This window comes from Myotis nattereri (assembly GCF_964212035.1).
Source record: "Myotis nattereri genome assembly, chromosome: 11".
Taxonomy (NCBI): domain Eukaryota; kingdom Metazoa; phylum Chordata; class Mammalia; order Chiroptera; family Vespertilionidae; genus Myotis; species Myotis nattereri.
The window spans coordinates 83,410,793-83,425,666 of NC_138086.1; the positions used below are offsets into that span (position 1 = coordinate 83,410,793).

Genomic DNA, 14,874 nt, shown 5'->3' on the forward strand with positions numbered 1-14,874 from the left:
ATTGATTGGTCAGCATCTTTCTAATGAAGGAAGGTGCTTCTGGGGCAGGAAGTGAGGAGGAGGGTCCCCCACAGCGTTCGGGGTGGGGGCGTAGTCAGTCCTGTGGGGGTGTGTCCTGGCGGCTGCAGCCCTAGGAGCCCCGACAGTGGCAGCCCATACCCACGTGACAGAGGCGTGTGCATGAGGAAGGGCTGTGGGGCCCCAGGCGGTGGGGTGGGCCCCGGTCTGAGCTGAGCTGTGGTCCCGGAGCGTCTGGCTGCTGCACTCCAGCACCAGCACCACGTGGACGTGGGCACCCCTCGGGAGGGAGCCAGCCTGTCCTTCAGTCTCGTGCAGGCCCCAGGTCCGCCTGGCTCTGTTCTCACTTCCTGGTCTCAGATGTCTCGGGGGCCCCCAGCACCCTGCCTGGTGGGGGGACGTTGGGAGGACAGGGCCCTGGGGGCACGGCCCCTCTGGCTGTCTTCCTGGTGCCAAGAGCTGCGGGAGGGGGCCCTGTTCCTCGTGGGACAGGTCCTCAGGAAGCTGCCCAGGTCATGACCTTCCAGGGCTGGGGCAGGTCACTGTGGGACTTGGCAGTGTCCCTGGTTGTCCTGGACTCAGGAAGACACAGTTGCAGGGCGCCTGCCAGGAGCCCACCCTCCGGGGGTCACAGAGGTTCTGGGGTGACAGGCAGGGAGGTACCAGCAGCCCTGGGCCCCCTCAGGGCCGTGGAGGAAGCAGAGGCAGGACCAGGAAGAAGGCGAGAGGAGCCCTGCTGGACCCCTCCCCCCCACCCCCACCCCTTGTGAACTCAGGTAAACGGCCCCCTTTCTGTCACCACCCAGTGCGGGGTTTCCCCACACCCACCGTGACATCCTGCCGACGCCTCCCTGCAGGAGCCAGACTAGGCTCAGGGGCATCAGCCTTGGCCCCTGACCCCCACTTGCATCCTGGACAGCAGCTCCCGCCCGCCCTCAGGAACCCACCCCTGGGAGGGCCTCCTGGGCCTGCCCCTCCCCCAGCCCTCTGGGGCACTCGGAAGTTCTCACCCTTTAAAATTGCTTATGGTGGTGAAACACCACAGACTTTACCATCTTAACCATTCTTTATTTTTAATTTAAATCAGAGAGGAAGGGAGCAGGGGAGAGAGAAACATTCATGATGAGAAAAAAATCATTGATCGGCTGCCTCCTACCCGTCCCACAGGGATGGAGGCCACAACTCGGGCCTGGGCCCTGACAGGGAATTGAACTGCGACCTCCTGGTTCACAGGTCAATGCACAGCCGCCGAGCCACGCGGCCGGGCCCGTCTTAACCACGGCTGCAGCCGAGCTGCAACAACGGCGAGGCACGTGAGGCTTTGCCGGCTGAGGCGTCACTGGGTGTTCTTCCGGATCGTCATGCTGCCTGCACGCCCGGCCTTGGCCACTTGGCCTGCAGCCCCCAGAGGTCACGGATGCAGCAGAGCCGGCCTGGGGCAGACCGAGCCGCCCCCAGCGCACGTCAGGTTGTATTAGTCGGTGAGGGCTGCCTAACAAAGTGCCCGGACAGGGAGCTGACACAACAGAAATCCTTTCTCTCGCTTGGAGGCTGCAGGCTCGGTGCTCCCCGAGGCCTCTCCCCGGGGCTCGCAGACACTGCCTTGCACTGTGTCCTCACATGGCCCTTCTGAGCCTGAGGATCCCCAGTGCCCTGGATTAGGCCCACCCACAGCACCCGCTGACTTAATTACAGCACCTCCTCCAGAGCCCGTCCACTTCTGAGGTGCTAGGGTTAGGGCTTCAGCACGTGCATTTGGGACACATTTCATGGATAGCCCTGGCCCAATAGCTACACTGGGGCCAAGGCCTCAGGCAGGAGAAGCTGTGGGCTCTGAGGCTGTCTTCCCAGGCGTCAGGCGGGGCCAGTCATTTCTTGGGATCTGTGGGGTTGGGGCAAACCAAGTCTGACGAGGCAGTCCCGGACTGCACGCCATGCCAGAAGCGAGCTAGTGCAGCTGTGCCGTCACTAAATAAAGTCACCGTTAAGGCAATAACTAGGGATAAAGATGGATGCCACGATAAAGGGTGTACTCACCAAAAATACACGACTTAAGGTTTTGTATAAGCCTAACCACATAATTTCAAAATATATAAAGAGAAAAAAACTGGCAATAACAGTGGAAGCCTTTTTTTTTTTTAATATATTTTTATTGATTTTTTACAGAGAGGAAGGGAGAGAGATAGTCAAAAACATCAATGAGAGAGAAACATCGATCAGCCGCCTCCTGCACATCCCCCACTGGGGATGTGCCCGCAACCCAGGTACATGCCCTTGATCGGAATCGAACCCGGAAACCTTCAGTCCGCAGGCCGACGCTCCATCCACTGAGCCAAACCGGCTTCGGCAACAGTGGAAACCTTTAACTCGCCTCCTTTAATATGTTAGAGAACAAGTGGACAAAAACCCACAACTCAGTAGAGAGATCTGAATAGCATGATTAACAAATGACGTATCTGACCTAATAGAATGCCACACCCACTAGTGAAAATGCACACTATTCTATGTATATGAGACATTACAAAAATTTATATGTTTGAGCTGTAAGTTTTAACACATTTTAAAAGGTTTTAAATTATTCAAATTATATCCTAGGAGTAGAAGGGAACTTTTTTTTTTTTTTAATATATTTTATTGATTTTTTTACAGAGAGGAAGGGAGAGGGATAGAGAGTTAGAAACATCCATGAGAGAGAAACATCCATCAGCTGCCTCCTGCACGCATCCTACTGGGGATGTGCCCGCAACCAAGGTTACACGCCCTTGACCGGAATCGAACCTGGGACCCTTCAGTCCACAGGCCGACGCTCTAGCCCAGTGATGGCGAACCTTTTGAGCTCGGCGTGCCAGCATTTTGAAAAACCCTAAGTTAACTCTGGTGCCGTGTCACATATAGAAATTTTTTGATCTTTGCAACCATAGCAAAACAAAGACTTATATTTTTGATATTTATTTTATATATTTAAATGCCATTTAACAAAGAAAAATCAACCAAAAAAAATGAGTTCGCGTGTCACAGGTTCGCCATCACTGCTGTAGCTACGAGCCAAACTGGTCAGGGCAGAAGGGAACTTTCTTATTCCGTTAAAGATTCTCTATAAATACCTTCACTAATGATGAAATATTGAAAACTTTCCCTTGAAGTTAGGAATGAGACAAAGATATCCACAGTCACCACTACCACTCAACATGGTATCAGAGAGCTTTGCCAGTGCAAAAGGCAAGCGGGGAAAGGTCGAAAGGAAGAAATAAAACAGTAACTTACAGATGACGTTACTGAATACATAAAACATCCAAAAGAATTTCGGGCACCTTATAAAATTAATGTGTGAAATTAGCAAGGTTGCTGGCTATCATGTCAATGTTTTAAACATTGTGTTTACATATACCAGCAACAATTCAAAATATTTTAAGGATTATTTACAATAGGATGTTCAAAACATCAAAAAACTAGTAATAAATCTAACAAGACATACAAAACCTGTACATAGAGGAAATTATGAACTTTATTGAGATAAAGGACACCTAAGAGAAGGGTGTGTTAATAAAGTTTGAATAGATCTGGAGATCTCTTGGCTTTATTAAATGATTCATGGATTGGACAGCATCTCACTGGGCAGAGCAGAGCGGCACTGGGAGGAGTTTTACAGGATGGAGAGGCTTATATAGGAGAGGCAGGCATCACCAGCAAGGAAATATGAAAGTTCATTGGAGGACAGTCAGTTCAGATGACAGGACGGGTTCTCATGGGCTGAGCTACGGTCTCAGGGCTTGTTGCTGGGCAAGAAGAAAACCTCCCTCCCTGGGGGCGGGGGGGTAGTGAAGTGTTGCGCTCTGGAGTGGGAGGTAGTCCTCCTGTTGGGGTCTGTAACCTAATTAACTGGGGCTGTGATCGACAGCTGTGACTGACAGGGCTTCCTGTTGGCCTAGTGGACAGCAGTGGCGGGAGCACGAGGGCCCCCCCTACAGGCCTTTCTGACTCCATTTTCAGTGGCGGTTCCTTAGGTTCACAGATAGGTGTTGTGCTTGTGGAATGCTAGACTCAATATGGAAATTTTTTCAGTTCTCTGCAGTCTGAGCTAGGTATTGAACGCACATCACTCCCGAGATAATACTGGCAGGTGTGTGTGTGTGTGTGTGTGTGTGTGTGTGTGTGTGAGAGAGAGAGAGAGAGAGTGTGTGTGTGTGTGCGCGTGATAATAGGCTGCTGCTAAAATTCCCTTAAGATTGCAAAGGACAGGAGCAAAGTGCAGGAGGAGGAACAAGCTGCTGAGAAGTCGCAAAACCATCCAAAGGACTCCTGTCCATCAACCAAACCCCCCGTTAACACTTGAGCACGTTGCCTTACAGGTCTTTTTCTCTGTGCGAGTCCGACTCACTGGGAAGTAAGCTGTGGGCAAGATGATCTCCCACACAAACACAGGGGAGCACACATCAGGACGTCAGCCTGGCTGCTGTGCCGTCGTCGAACCCCAGCCCGGGGGGCCAGGTTGGCTGCTTCCCCGACACGTCTCTGGGGCAGCCTCCACCTGCCCGGTTGAGTTTGGCCACGTGCGATCAGGTTCTTGCTGCCTAGACCAGCTCTTCAGTCTCACTTGCCTTTCAGGACTTGACGTTTCTGAAGCGTTCAGGTCAGCTTCTTTGAGAGTGTCTCACGGCGTCCTGTGCTTCCTGGTGGGTGACGCAGGGGTGGTGCTGTGATGCCCACTGTCCTGCTCCTGGCACAGGGCTCACACCTGCCATGTCTGCACTGTGTGTTTGTCCCCCTGTAGGCCCAGCGTCTGGCTGCGCCACCCCCTTGACCTGGAGGACGGCTGAGTCTGGGCTGCGAGTCTTCTATGTGGACTCTCAGCTTCATTTGCGTGGATGTCTTCACGTCAGCCTTGTTTTTGTTTTTGTAAAGAATTCGTTGTTTTAAAAATAAATATTTTTATTGATTTCAGAGAAGGCAGAGGGAGAGAGAGATAGAAACATCAATGATGAGAGAGAAGCACTGATCGGCTGCCTCCTGTACGCCCCACACTGGGGATCGCGCCTGAAACCCGGGCCTGTGCCCTGACCGGGGATCAAACTGACCTCCTGGTTCATAGGTTGACACTCAACCACTGAGCCACACTGGCTGGGCACATCAACCCTGTTTCTTTTTTTAAATATATTTTATTGATTTTTTTTATGGAGAGGGAGAGGGATAGAGAGCTAGAAACATGGATGAGAGAGAAACATCGATCAGCTGCCTCCTACACACCTCCTACTGGGGATGTGCCTGCAACCAAGGCACATGCCCTTGACTGGAATTGAACCTTGGGACCTTTCAGTCCACAGGCCGATGCTCTATTCACTGAGCCAAACCGGTTAGGGCTCAATCCTGTTTTTTAAGGACGTTTTTACTGAGCACGGATTTTGGGGTTGACAATGTCTTTTCCTTCAGAACTTGGCTGGTGCCGCGTTATTAGCGCCCAGCTTTCACTGTTTCTGGTGAGAAGTCAGTTGTAATTCTCACCATTGTTCCTTGGACAGAATGTGTCTTTTTCTCTGGCTGCTCGCAGGGTTTGCGTTGGGTTTCAGGACTGTGGGTGTCTGAGTGTGGTTCTTTTTATACTTATGCTGATTGCTGTTTGTTGAGATTATTGGACATGTAAATTGATGTTTTCCATCAAATTTGGGAAGTTCTTGGCCATTATATCTTCAAATATTTATTCTGCTCAGTCTCACGCCCCTTCTTCTGAGACTTGGTGCGTGTGTGGGAGATGGCGTCTTACTGTTCCCAGGTCTCGGGCTCCTGTTTCCTCAGCCTCTTACTCAGATCATTCCTCCTGCTCTGCCTGTGCGAGCACCTGCCATTTGGGGCTGAGGTTTTGGACCCCTTCACCGATGCAAGCCAGATCTTCCTTTAATCTTGGAACACCCTGCAGCATTGCGCCCACAGGCTGCTAGCCCAGCAGCCGGGTCATTTGGGTCCCTGTCTCCGTTTATTGTTTGCCTGGGGTCACACTTGTCTGTTTCTGTGTAAACCTAGTGTTGCTTGAATCACACACTGGACACTGGCTGGTGTGCTGTGAAACCCAAGAGTCCTTCACCTTCCTTGGAAGGGATTGGGCTGTTTCTGCAGCAGTTCGGTCATTGCCCGGGGGCCTGACATCGGTGGTCATCCTGGCACCCCTGAAGCGCTCCCAGGGCCCTCTGCGTACCCACCACCCAGTCCGACCCGCGCACCCACAGCCTGGCTGTCGGCCAGGACCCACGGGCCCCGTGCTGTCTGGGGACCCTGCTCAGCTCCCTCTTCTCCAGTCCTGCCCCCGCCCTCTGCTCTGCTGTCCTGGCCTGTCACAGCCTGCCCGGCCCTGTGACCTCTGGGCCTCAGGTGAGAGCTGAGCGATCACTGAGTTGTTCTGTTGGGGTCCCTCCCACTGCCCACCATGCCTGAAAGCAGCCGCTCACCTGTGTCCAGGGCAATGGTTGCTCAGGAGGACACCAGGCTGCCAAGTCCCCAGTGGAGTCCTGCCCTGCGCCTGGGCTGCCCTGTCTGAGCCCCAGGCCTGGGGCGCCAGGGGGGCTTGTGTGGTGGGAACGGGTGGTGGGGGGCTGAGGGAGGGGTCAGGGGTGGGAGCCCTGTCCACGGTGTGGAGCTGCTTCTGCACCCACTGGGAAGGCAGCAGCCAGGGCGGCTTGGCTGAGCCTGGGCAGGAGGGCGGCAGGGCCAACCCACTCTGTGGGGTCAGGGTCCATCCACGCCCTCCTCCACCCACTGCCCTCAGGACTCCTGGCTGGAGGGGAGCCCAGACAGTTACCTGGATCCCAGGAGCTCGCAGAGGGGGCTGAGGCAGGACGAGGAGCATGGCGCTCGCCCTTGTCCCCACTGCGGGCGGGAGCTCAGAGGCAGACGTGTGTCTCTGGGACAAAGGCCCAGGACCTCTAGGTTCTGTCCCTCATTTGGACCCTTCGCAGGGGGCTGCATAGCCTGCTTTGGGGGGCTGGGGGAACCCTGCTGGGGGCTGGCTCCACCCCCTCCCTGCGGGGGCTCCCACCTCTCTCAGCCCCTCCTTTGTGGGGCGAGGTGACGGTGCGGGTGCAGGAGGGTAGGGTGGCGGCTGTCCCGTAATTACCCGCTGTGTGCAAACCGCGTTATATTTGGCTCCCCCCACGCACGCGCTCCGTCTCCACGGAGCTTGTCACGTGCTGGCAGCTCCGTCCCCTCCTGAGTAGCTGCCGGCTGGTCCCAGCAGGGGGGGGGGGGGGGGATGGACGACTTGGGTTGTTTCCAGTTTTCTCGGTTATAAATAGCACCGCTGTGCACATCTTCATTACAAATCCTTCCTCCGAAACCCTGAATAGCCAGCCCCAGGCTCCCAGGCCCTGAGCGCATCCTGCAAAGCCCTGCGGGCTGCGCTGCGGGGGACGGAGGCCTGCAGGCTTGGCCACCGGCTGAACCAGCGCCAAAGGGAAGGAGGGTGTTTTAGGGTCTTGAGTTTAGGAAAAGCGTTAGGTACCTGGGCCCTGGCCAGGAGGGAGGAGTCTCATCCCCTCATGACTGTTGGGTTAGTTTGTTTTCCCATAATTCTCATTGTCATGTCTTTTTTTTAATACCTAAACTTTTCATTGATTCCAGAGAAGAAGGGAGAGAGAGAGAGAGAGAGAAACATCAATGATGAGAGAGAATCATGCATCGGCTGCCTCCTGCACGCCCGTGTGTCTCCCCCCCCCCCCACCCCCAATGCAGCCCGCAACCCAGGCATGTGCCCTTGGCCGGAATTGAACCCGGGACCCTTCAGTCTGCAGGCTGACGCTCTGTCCACTGAGCAAACCGTCCAGGGCTCATTGTCATTATTAGTACAAATATAATGAGCGAAAACATTCTTATTGTGTGAAGTTCAGCACAGTTTTTACATTTCTTCTATGTCTTTTTACCTTTTTTGAGCCAAATGAAAAATTTGCATTTCAAATACATTCTTCCATTTCTTTTTTTTTAGATTTTTTAAGATTGATTTTTAGAGAGGGAGAGAGAGAGAGAAGCATTAATGTGAGAGCGAAATATCCATTGGCTGCCTCCTGCACGCCCCCTACTGGGGATTGAGTCCACCCTGGACCAGAATGGAATGGGTGGCCTTTTGGTGCGAGGGTGACACTCAACCAACGGAGCCACATCAGCCACGGCCTTTCCATTTCTTGGTAAAACGCTGTGTATCATGCTCTTTAATAATCTTTGCCTCTTACTTCATTTTTGTCCCCCATTTTGTACCTGCTTTTTTGGACCTCTGTTATTGACCAGACTTTGTTTTACTGTTAAACATTTTTTAAAAACACATGTAGCGTTTGGTGTTGCTGACGAGCTGTGCTGTTGGTGGTTTTCATTTCATTCATCCCCGTCGGGCCGTCTCAGACTCACCCCTTCGCCCTTCTCAGGTTAATTTCTTCTTTCCAGCTTCGTCAGCTGGGAACTGTGGTTCATGTCAGTCTTGCGGTTTCCTCGCGTGGCCAAAGCAGTGAGGGCCCACGGTGCAGCCTGACCTTGCAGCCTGGCACAGGAACCTGGGCATGGTGGCTGGGCCTCCAGGTGGGAGCGCCAGGTTGGCAAACCCTGATGGCTGAGCAGAGGGCCAGGCACTCTGTGGAGTCCAGTGCTGTGACCAATAGGGGTGCTACTGGGGTGCTACCTCTGGGTGCTGAGGTGTTACCTCTGGGTGCTGGGGTGCCACCTTGGCTGCTGGGGTACCACCTTGGGTGCTGGGATGCCACCCACGATGCTGGGGGCCACCTTGGGTGCTGGGGTGCCACCTCCGGTGCTGGGGTGCCACCTCTAGGTGCTGGGGTGCAGGGAAGTCAGGGCTGATACACACAGGTCTTTTGTGGTCGTACTGGGAGCCCTGGGCCAGTGGCCACGTCAGCATGCCCTGCCAGCTTGCAGGTGAGCACAAGAGAGGCCTGAGAGCAGGGTCTCCGGACTGACCAGTGCCAACTTCCTGCGTCTTGTCTGTGGGAAGGAAGTGCAGCTGGGATGACTACACAGCCCCTCCTGCTGGCCATTTGGGACACAAGTCCTGCTCCCAGACAGTCCTCCTTGATGGACCACCTGTGTGACCAGGATGGGGTCGGGGGACTGAGTTGGGACAAGTCTGCCTTCTGGGGCCCAGGGTCAGAGGCATCTCTAGGAGCGTGGCAGTGACACTCTTGGGAGAGATGGTGCAGCTGGACAGCAAGGGGCCACTGGCTGGGGGTGGGCGGGAGCCCCAGCAGCCCGAGGCCTGGAAGGGTTCAGGAGAGGCGGCAGGAGCAGGGCTGAGCAGTGGGCTCAGCAGGGGTCCCTGCACCCCAAGGTGTGGCCTTGCACAGTCAGGGCTGCCCATCTCGTCCTGGACGCCTCAGGGCCCGTCCCCTCTTGTCCTTGGCTCAGCCTTTGCACAGGACCCTGGCCAGGTCCCCGCTTACTGGTGGCTTCATTGCTTTGCTTGTTAGTTACTTAGGTGGCTCCAACTCCTATGGGAAACTCAGATGCTAAGCAGAATGTACAGGTGAACAAAGGACAGATGGTGGCGATGTCTTGTGGGCCCTCTCCGGCCTTCACCATCCCGACAGGCCAGCCAGTTCCAGCGCACGGCCCATCACAGCTGCCACCTCTGCCTGCGGGCCCTTCCCCATCCCGGCATCCCCGTCACTCAAACCTCAGAGTGGGTGTCGCCCTCAGAGGGGCTGCCCTGGGCACATGCTGAAGCTGCCACCCTGTTGCTCTCCAGTGGTCACCGTTTATTATTTTATTACTAGAAGCCTGATGCATGAAATTCATGCAAGGGGCTTGGTCCTCACAGCCCTGACTTCATCTGTAAGGTTGTCCAGAAGATCGTTTGGCAATTAGCACATTACACTTTTATTATTATAGATTTTATTTAAATTTTATTTCTAGAGGCCCGGTGCACGAATTCGTGCACCAGTGGGGTCCCTCAGCCTGGCCTGCAGGACCAGGCCAAAACCGGCTCTCTGACATCCCCCAAACGGTCCTGGATTGTGAGAGGGCACAGGCCAGGCTGAGGGACCCCACCGGTACACGATTGGGGCAGACGCAGGAAGTTGGCCAGCCAGGGAAAGACTGCGGGAGGGCTCCAGGGCGTGTCCGGCCGGTCTCGCTCAGTCCTGATCATCCGGACCCCAGCAGCAAGATCACCTACTGGTTCGAGCATCTGCCCCCTGGTGGTCAGTGCACGACATAGCAACTGGTCAACCGGTAGACTGTCTACTCCCTAGTGGTCAGTGCACATTATAGCGAGCTGTTGAGCGGCCTTAGCATATCATTAGCATATTGTGCTTTGATTGGTTGAACGGATGACCGGACACTTAGCATATTAGGGTTTTATTATATAGGGTATAGGATTTTATTCTGTTTTATTTTGTTTCATTTTATATTTTATTTTTCCCCCTTGTTCATGTGCCTATTCTCACGTGATCACGTGCCCCCCTTGTTCTCATGACCACTTCTTGGTGTTCACGTGGCCCCAACCCCTTATTCACATGCCTATTCTCATGTGATCAAGTGGCCCCACACCCTTATTCACATGACCACTTCTGGGTGTTCACGTGCCCCTCCCCCCCTTGTTCACTTCCCTACTCTCCTGAGTTCATGTGACCCCAACCCCTTGCTCACCTCCAGCGGTCACTGTTTTAAATTGATGTAGAGGATATCACTGCTCAGTGTTTTCTTGTTTGCTTCTGGTTGGTCTTCAGCAGAGCCCTCCTCCTTCCTAGTGACATCGCCACATGAACAGGCCCGCAGTCCCTGGGGCACAGTGCAGTGGGTAAAGGCACCAGCTGCAAAGTCATGTGAATCAGGCCAGGACTGAGCCCAGTGCCAGCACCTTCTGTGCCTCTGTTTCCTCATTTGTACAAGGAGGCTAACAATAGCTGCCACCTTGCAAGGTTGCTATGAAGTTTAATAAGGTGGTGGGCAGACCTTTAGAAGTTTCTAGTATGTCACGAGTACATTGTAAATTGTAGCTTAGTCTTCATCACCATCACCACCACCATCATCATCACAGTTTTCATCATCACCATCATTATCATCACCATCACTGTCATCACCATCACCACCATCATCATCACTATCACCACCATCATCATCACCATCATCATCACAATTTTCATAATCACCATCATTATCATCACCATCACTGTCACCACCACCACCACCACCACCATCATCACCGTCACCACCACCATCATCACTATCATCATCACAATTTTCATAATCACCATCATTATCATCACCATCACTGTCATCACCATCACCACCATCACCATCAGCAGCTGCAGCATTGTCACCATCATCACCATCACTACAGTTGTCATCAACACCATCATCACCATCACCACCATCATCACAGTTGTCATCATCACCATCAGCAGCAGCATTATCACCATCATCATCACCATCAGCATCAGTTTTTACCATCACCTTCATCATCAGCATTATCACTATCATCTTCATCACCTCCATTTTCATCACCATCATCACAGTTTTCATCATCAACATCACCATCATTACCACCATCATCACCATCACCATCATCATCACCACCATTCCCCGTGCCTGCCACAGTGCCCAGCACAGGCTGCCACCTCAAGGGCCAGGTGGTTGGAGAGGGATGGATTGGAGTCTTCCTGCTCTGGGGACCAGCCTGCCCCTCCAGGCAGATGGTTGTGCCTGGGAGAGGTGACCTGGAGGCGAGGGGGTAGAGGAGGCCATGGCTTTCCTTGGGAGAAGGAGCTCGTGTGCAGCTCGTTGGGCTCTGCAGATGTGATGCTGGTTGCCATGGGGACTGTCCTAACAATAACCTCCCAGAACTGATATTTCCACACCCACCCCAGCTGCTATTTGGGGGGGGGGGGAGCCCTCCTTTGGGATGAAAGCCAGCGAGGAAGGATAAAGGGGGAGGCGGAGATGACACAGGGGTGCGGGTGGAAGAGGGCCCTTCCCGAAGGAGAGGTGGGAGGCCAAAGCCAGGTGAGAGGCCCCTGGGTCCCAGGAAGAGGCATGGCTGACAGCCCTCCCAGCTTTTCCACCCCACTGCCTGGGGGGGGGGGGGGGAGGGGAGGGGCTGTGGAGGCAGGGGCACTCTGAGTCTTGGTAACCACCATTCCCCCTGGAGGTGCCCTGATCACCCCACCTTCCTGCCTGCAACACACCTTTAATGTTTCAGCCTGGGGAGGGGCTGCCCGGGGAACCCCAGGTACTAACAATAGAAGGAGGGCCTCAAGCTCCACCCCTTAGTGACCCTGACTTCTTGTGTGACCTTAGTCCTGGGTAGCCTCCCCATCCAGGGGAAGGAACCTCAAAGCAAACCCCAGAATGCTGCTGCGTCCTCACCTGGGGCCATGGAAGCCATGCACATGTGAGTGTGAATGTGTGTGTGACTGAGTGTGCAAGTGTGTGTGTGTGTGTGTGTGTGTGTGTGTGTGTGAAAGTAAAAGACGAGCGGGTCTCTGGAGCAGTGGGGTGTCAGGCCCAGGCCGTGCTGGGCTGTGTGACTGTGCAGTGGCCTCACCTTTCTGTTTCTGCTGTCCACCTGGTAAGGTGGGGGTAACGGAGTACCTGCCTCGGGCTGTCAGAAGGGGAAATGAGGTAAGACGTGGAGAATACGTGCAGGCCTGGCATGGCTGGTGCCGGTCGGAGTCTGTGTGGCCTTGGCAGTGCCTGAGGGCTTGTGGCCTAAGAGCTTGGTGAGTCCAGGGGTGCCGTGTTGTTTGTTTGTTTGCTAATTGCGCTCTATGTGTGGGATTGCCGCCTCCTCTGCGGGGCCTGCGTGTGGGGGAAGGCTCCTGGGGGTCTGAGCACATCCCCAGAGCCAGCCTGGCCGGCTTGTGTGGGTCTCACGGGAGAGGTGGGTGTCGCCTGCCAGGACAGGCCAGCGGCTCTGCCAGGTGTGGAGGTGGTCTCCCCTCCCACCTTGCTGCTGAGAGCAAGGCCAGGCCCCCACAGGCCCTTCATGTCTCCCCCCCTCCCCAGGACTTACCATTACCCAGTGTCCTCTGCTTCTAGCTGTCTCCTGGGTCTAAGTTGGTTCTGCAGAACCACCCAGGACCCAGACTGGCCCCCCTGGTCTGCTAATCTGTGGGATAGCCATGTGCCAAAGGCATCTTGGGGGGAGCCCTGGCTGCCCCCACCCCAGAGCCCCTTCCATGTGAACTTTGACCCAGGAAGAATTATTGTGGCCAAGGGCCGGCCTTGTACTGGCTGCCAAGGTGAGTGCTGAGCGCACAGGCCTGGAACCCACAGCTGGAAGCCTGTGGTGCCGCCAGGGCTCACATCGGGGCCGCTGGGCAACCCAAATCGGGAGCCTTCTGCTGGAAACTTCCTTCCTCGGGGCCTGCCCAGGACTGAGCCTGCCCTGGCCCCAGCCCCTTGCGTGTGGGGGCGCCAGAGCCCAGTGGGCCTCTCGCTGGATCCGAAGTCCCTGTTCCAGATGGCAGCCTGGGCGGGCCCTGGGGAGGCTCTTCCGTGGAAAAACGGGGTCAGCCAGCCTCTCTGCCTGGCCTTTTCCTGCCGCCCCCCCCCCCCTCCAGGGCTATTTTCAAGATGGACCCTGTTGAATGAGGCTAGAGCAGGGGCCAGGCAGGTGGACTAGGCCTGGGAGAGGGGAGTGTGTCCCCAGGCAGGGGGCTGTGAGCTCTCGGGAGCCTGAGTCCTGCAGGGAGCATCCCCTGTTCCCCTGACTCTCCACCTCACTGCAGCCCCTCCCCCCCCCCCCAGCATCCCTTTCTGGGACCCCCAGTGCAGACACCAGTGCTGGGAGGAGGGAGAGGGGCGGGGAGCCTAGAGGAGGGCGGCCTACGCCCTTTCATCGCTCCCACCCCCACCCCGTGTCCCCGGTGGGACCTGGTCTGGGAGGCCTCAGAGCAGCTCCGGACCGAGGGGCTGGTGTGCAGTGTGGGGGGTTGGATGGCATTCTCCTGGGGCGGCTGATGCAGGCGCCCTGGCCGCCCACGTGCTCCCAGGGCAAGTGGGCCTTCAGGGGAAAGGGGGGCTGGTTCGTGTATAGTCCCAGTGAATGTGTGCGCGCGCGCGCAGGGGGGTCACCAGCCCGGAGCCCGTGTGCGAGGCCTTGAGCCCCAGGCGTGTGAGGAGTGAGGCACGTGCGCGCGTGTGCGGGGCGCGGGCCGAGTGCAGGGCCATGAGTAGGGAGCGGGTGCAGGTGAGGGCGCGGGCGCGAGTGCAGGGCGCGGGCTCGGGTGCGAGCCTCGCGCGGGGGGCGGCGGGCGGGGCGGAGCGGCGGCTCCCGCTTCCCGGCTGCGCGTAGGTGTGCGGCGCGTTCCTGGGAGCTCGGAGCGCGCAGCTCTCGCAGCCCAGCTCGGCCCCCGCCCGGCGCCGAGCCGAGGTGTCGCCGCGCCCGCGCCCTGTCGCCGCCGTGCCCGCGAGCGGGAGCCGGAGTCGCCGTCGCCCGCCGAGAGCAGCGGAGCGCACGGAGGCCGCCGCCGCCGCCGCCATGGCCACCACGGTGCCCTGCACCCGCTTCACCGACGAGTACCAGCTCTACGAGGACATTGGCAAGTAAGAGCCGCGCGCGGGCGGGCGGGCGGGCTCAGGCGGGAGACCCGACCCTCGCCGGCCTGGGCGCCTGCAGCCCCGCGCGCCCCCGACCCGCTGGCTCCCCCGCCCGGGCCAAGCGCGCAGCCGGCCCCCCGGCCCCCGGCCCCGGCCCGGCCGGACCTCAGCGCGCGGCCCTGCGTGGCCCTGCCCCGCGCAACCGCCCGGCTGGGAGCACGGCTCCGGGCACAGCGGGGGTGGCAGCAGGTGTCCTCGGAGCGCGGGCAGACGTGACGCATTTGGTGGCAGGAGGTCGGAGGGAAGGGGCTGGTGGCGTGGCCGCGGGGCTGG

The 14,874-nt window shown here is 56.6% G+C and overlaps 1 protein-coding gene across 1 annotated transcript in view; it reads left to right on the top strand.

Moving 5' to 3' along the window:
* Positions 1 to 14,257: 14,257 nt before the first annotated feature.
* The window catches only part of CAMK2B (calcium/calmodulin dependent protein kinase II beta), a 47,580-nt gene continuing 46,963 nt past the window's right edge, over positions 14,258 to 14,874 (top strand). The window contains exon 1 of the mRNA XM_081101835.1: positions 14,258 to 14,547. Coding sequence (XP_080957961.1) covers positions 14,483 to 14,547 — 65 coding nt within the window. The 5' untranslated portion in view covers positions 14,258 to 14,482. The remainder of the gene's footprint in view (positions 14,548 to 14,874) is intronic.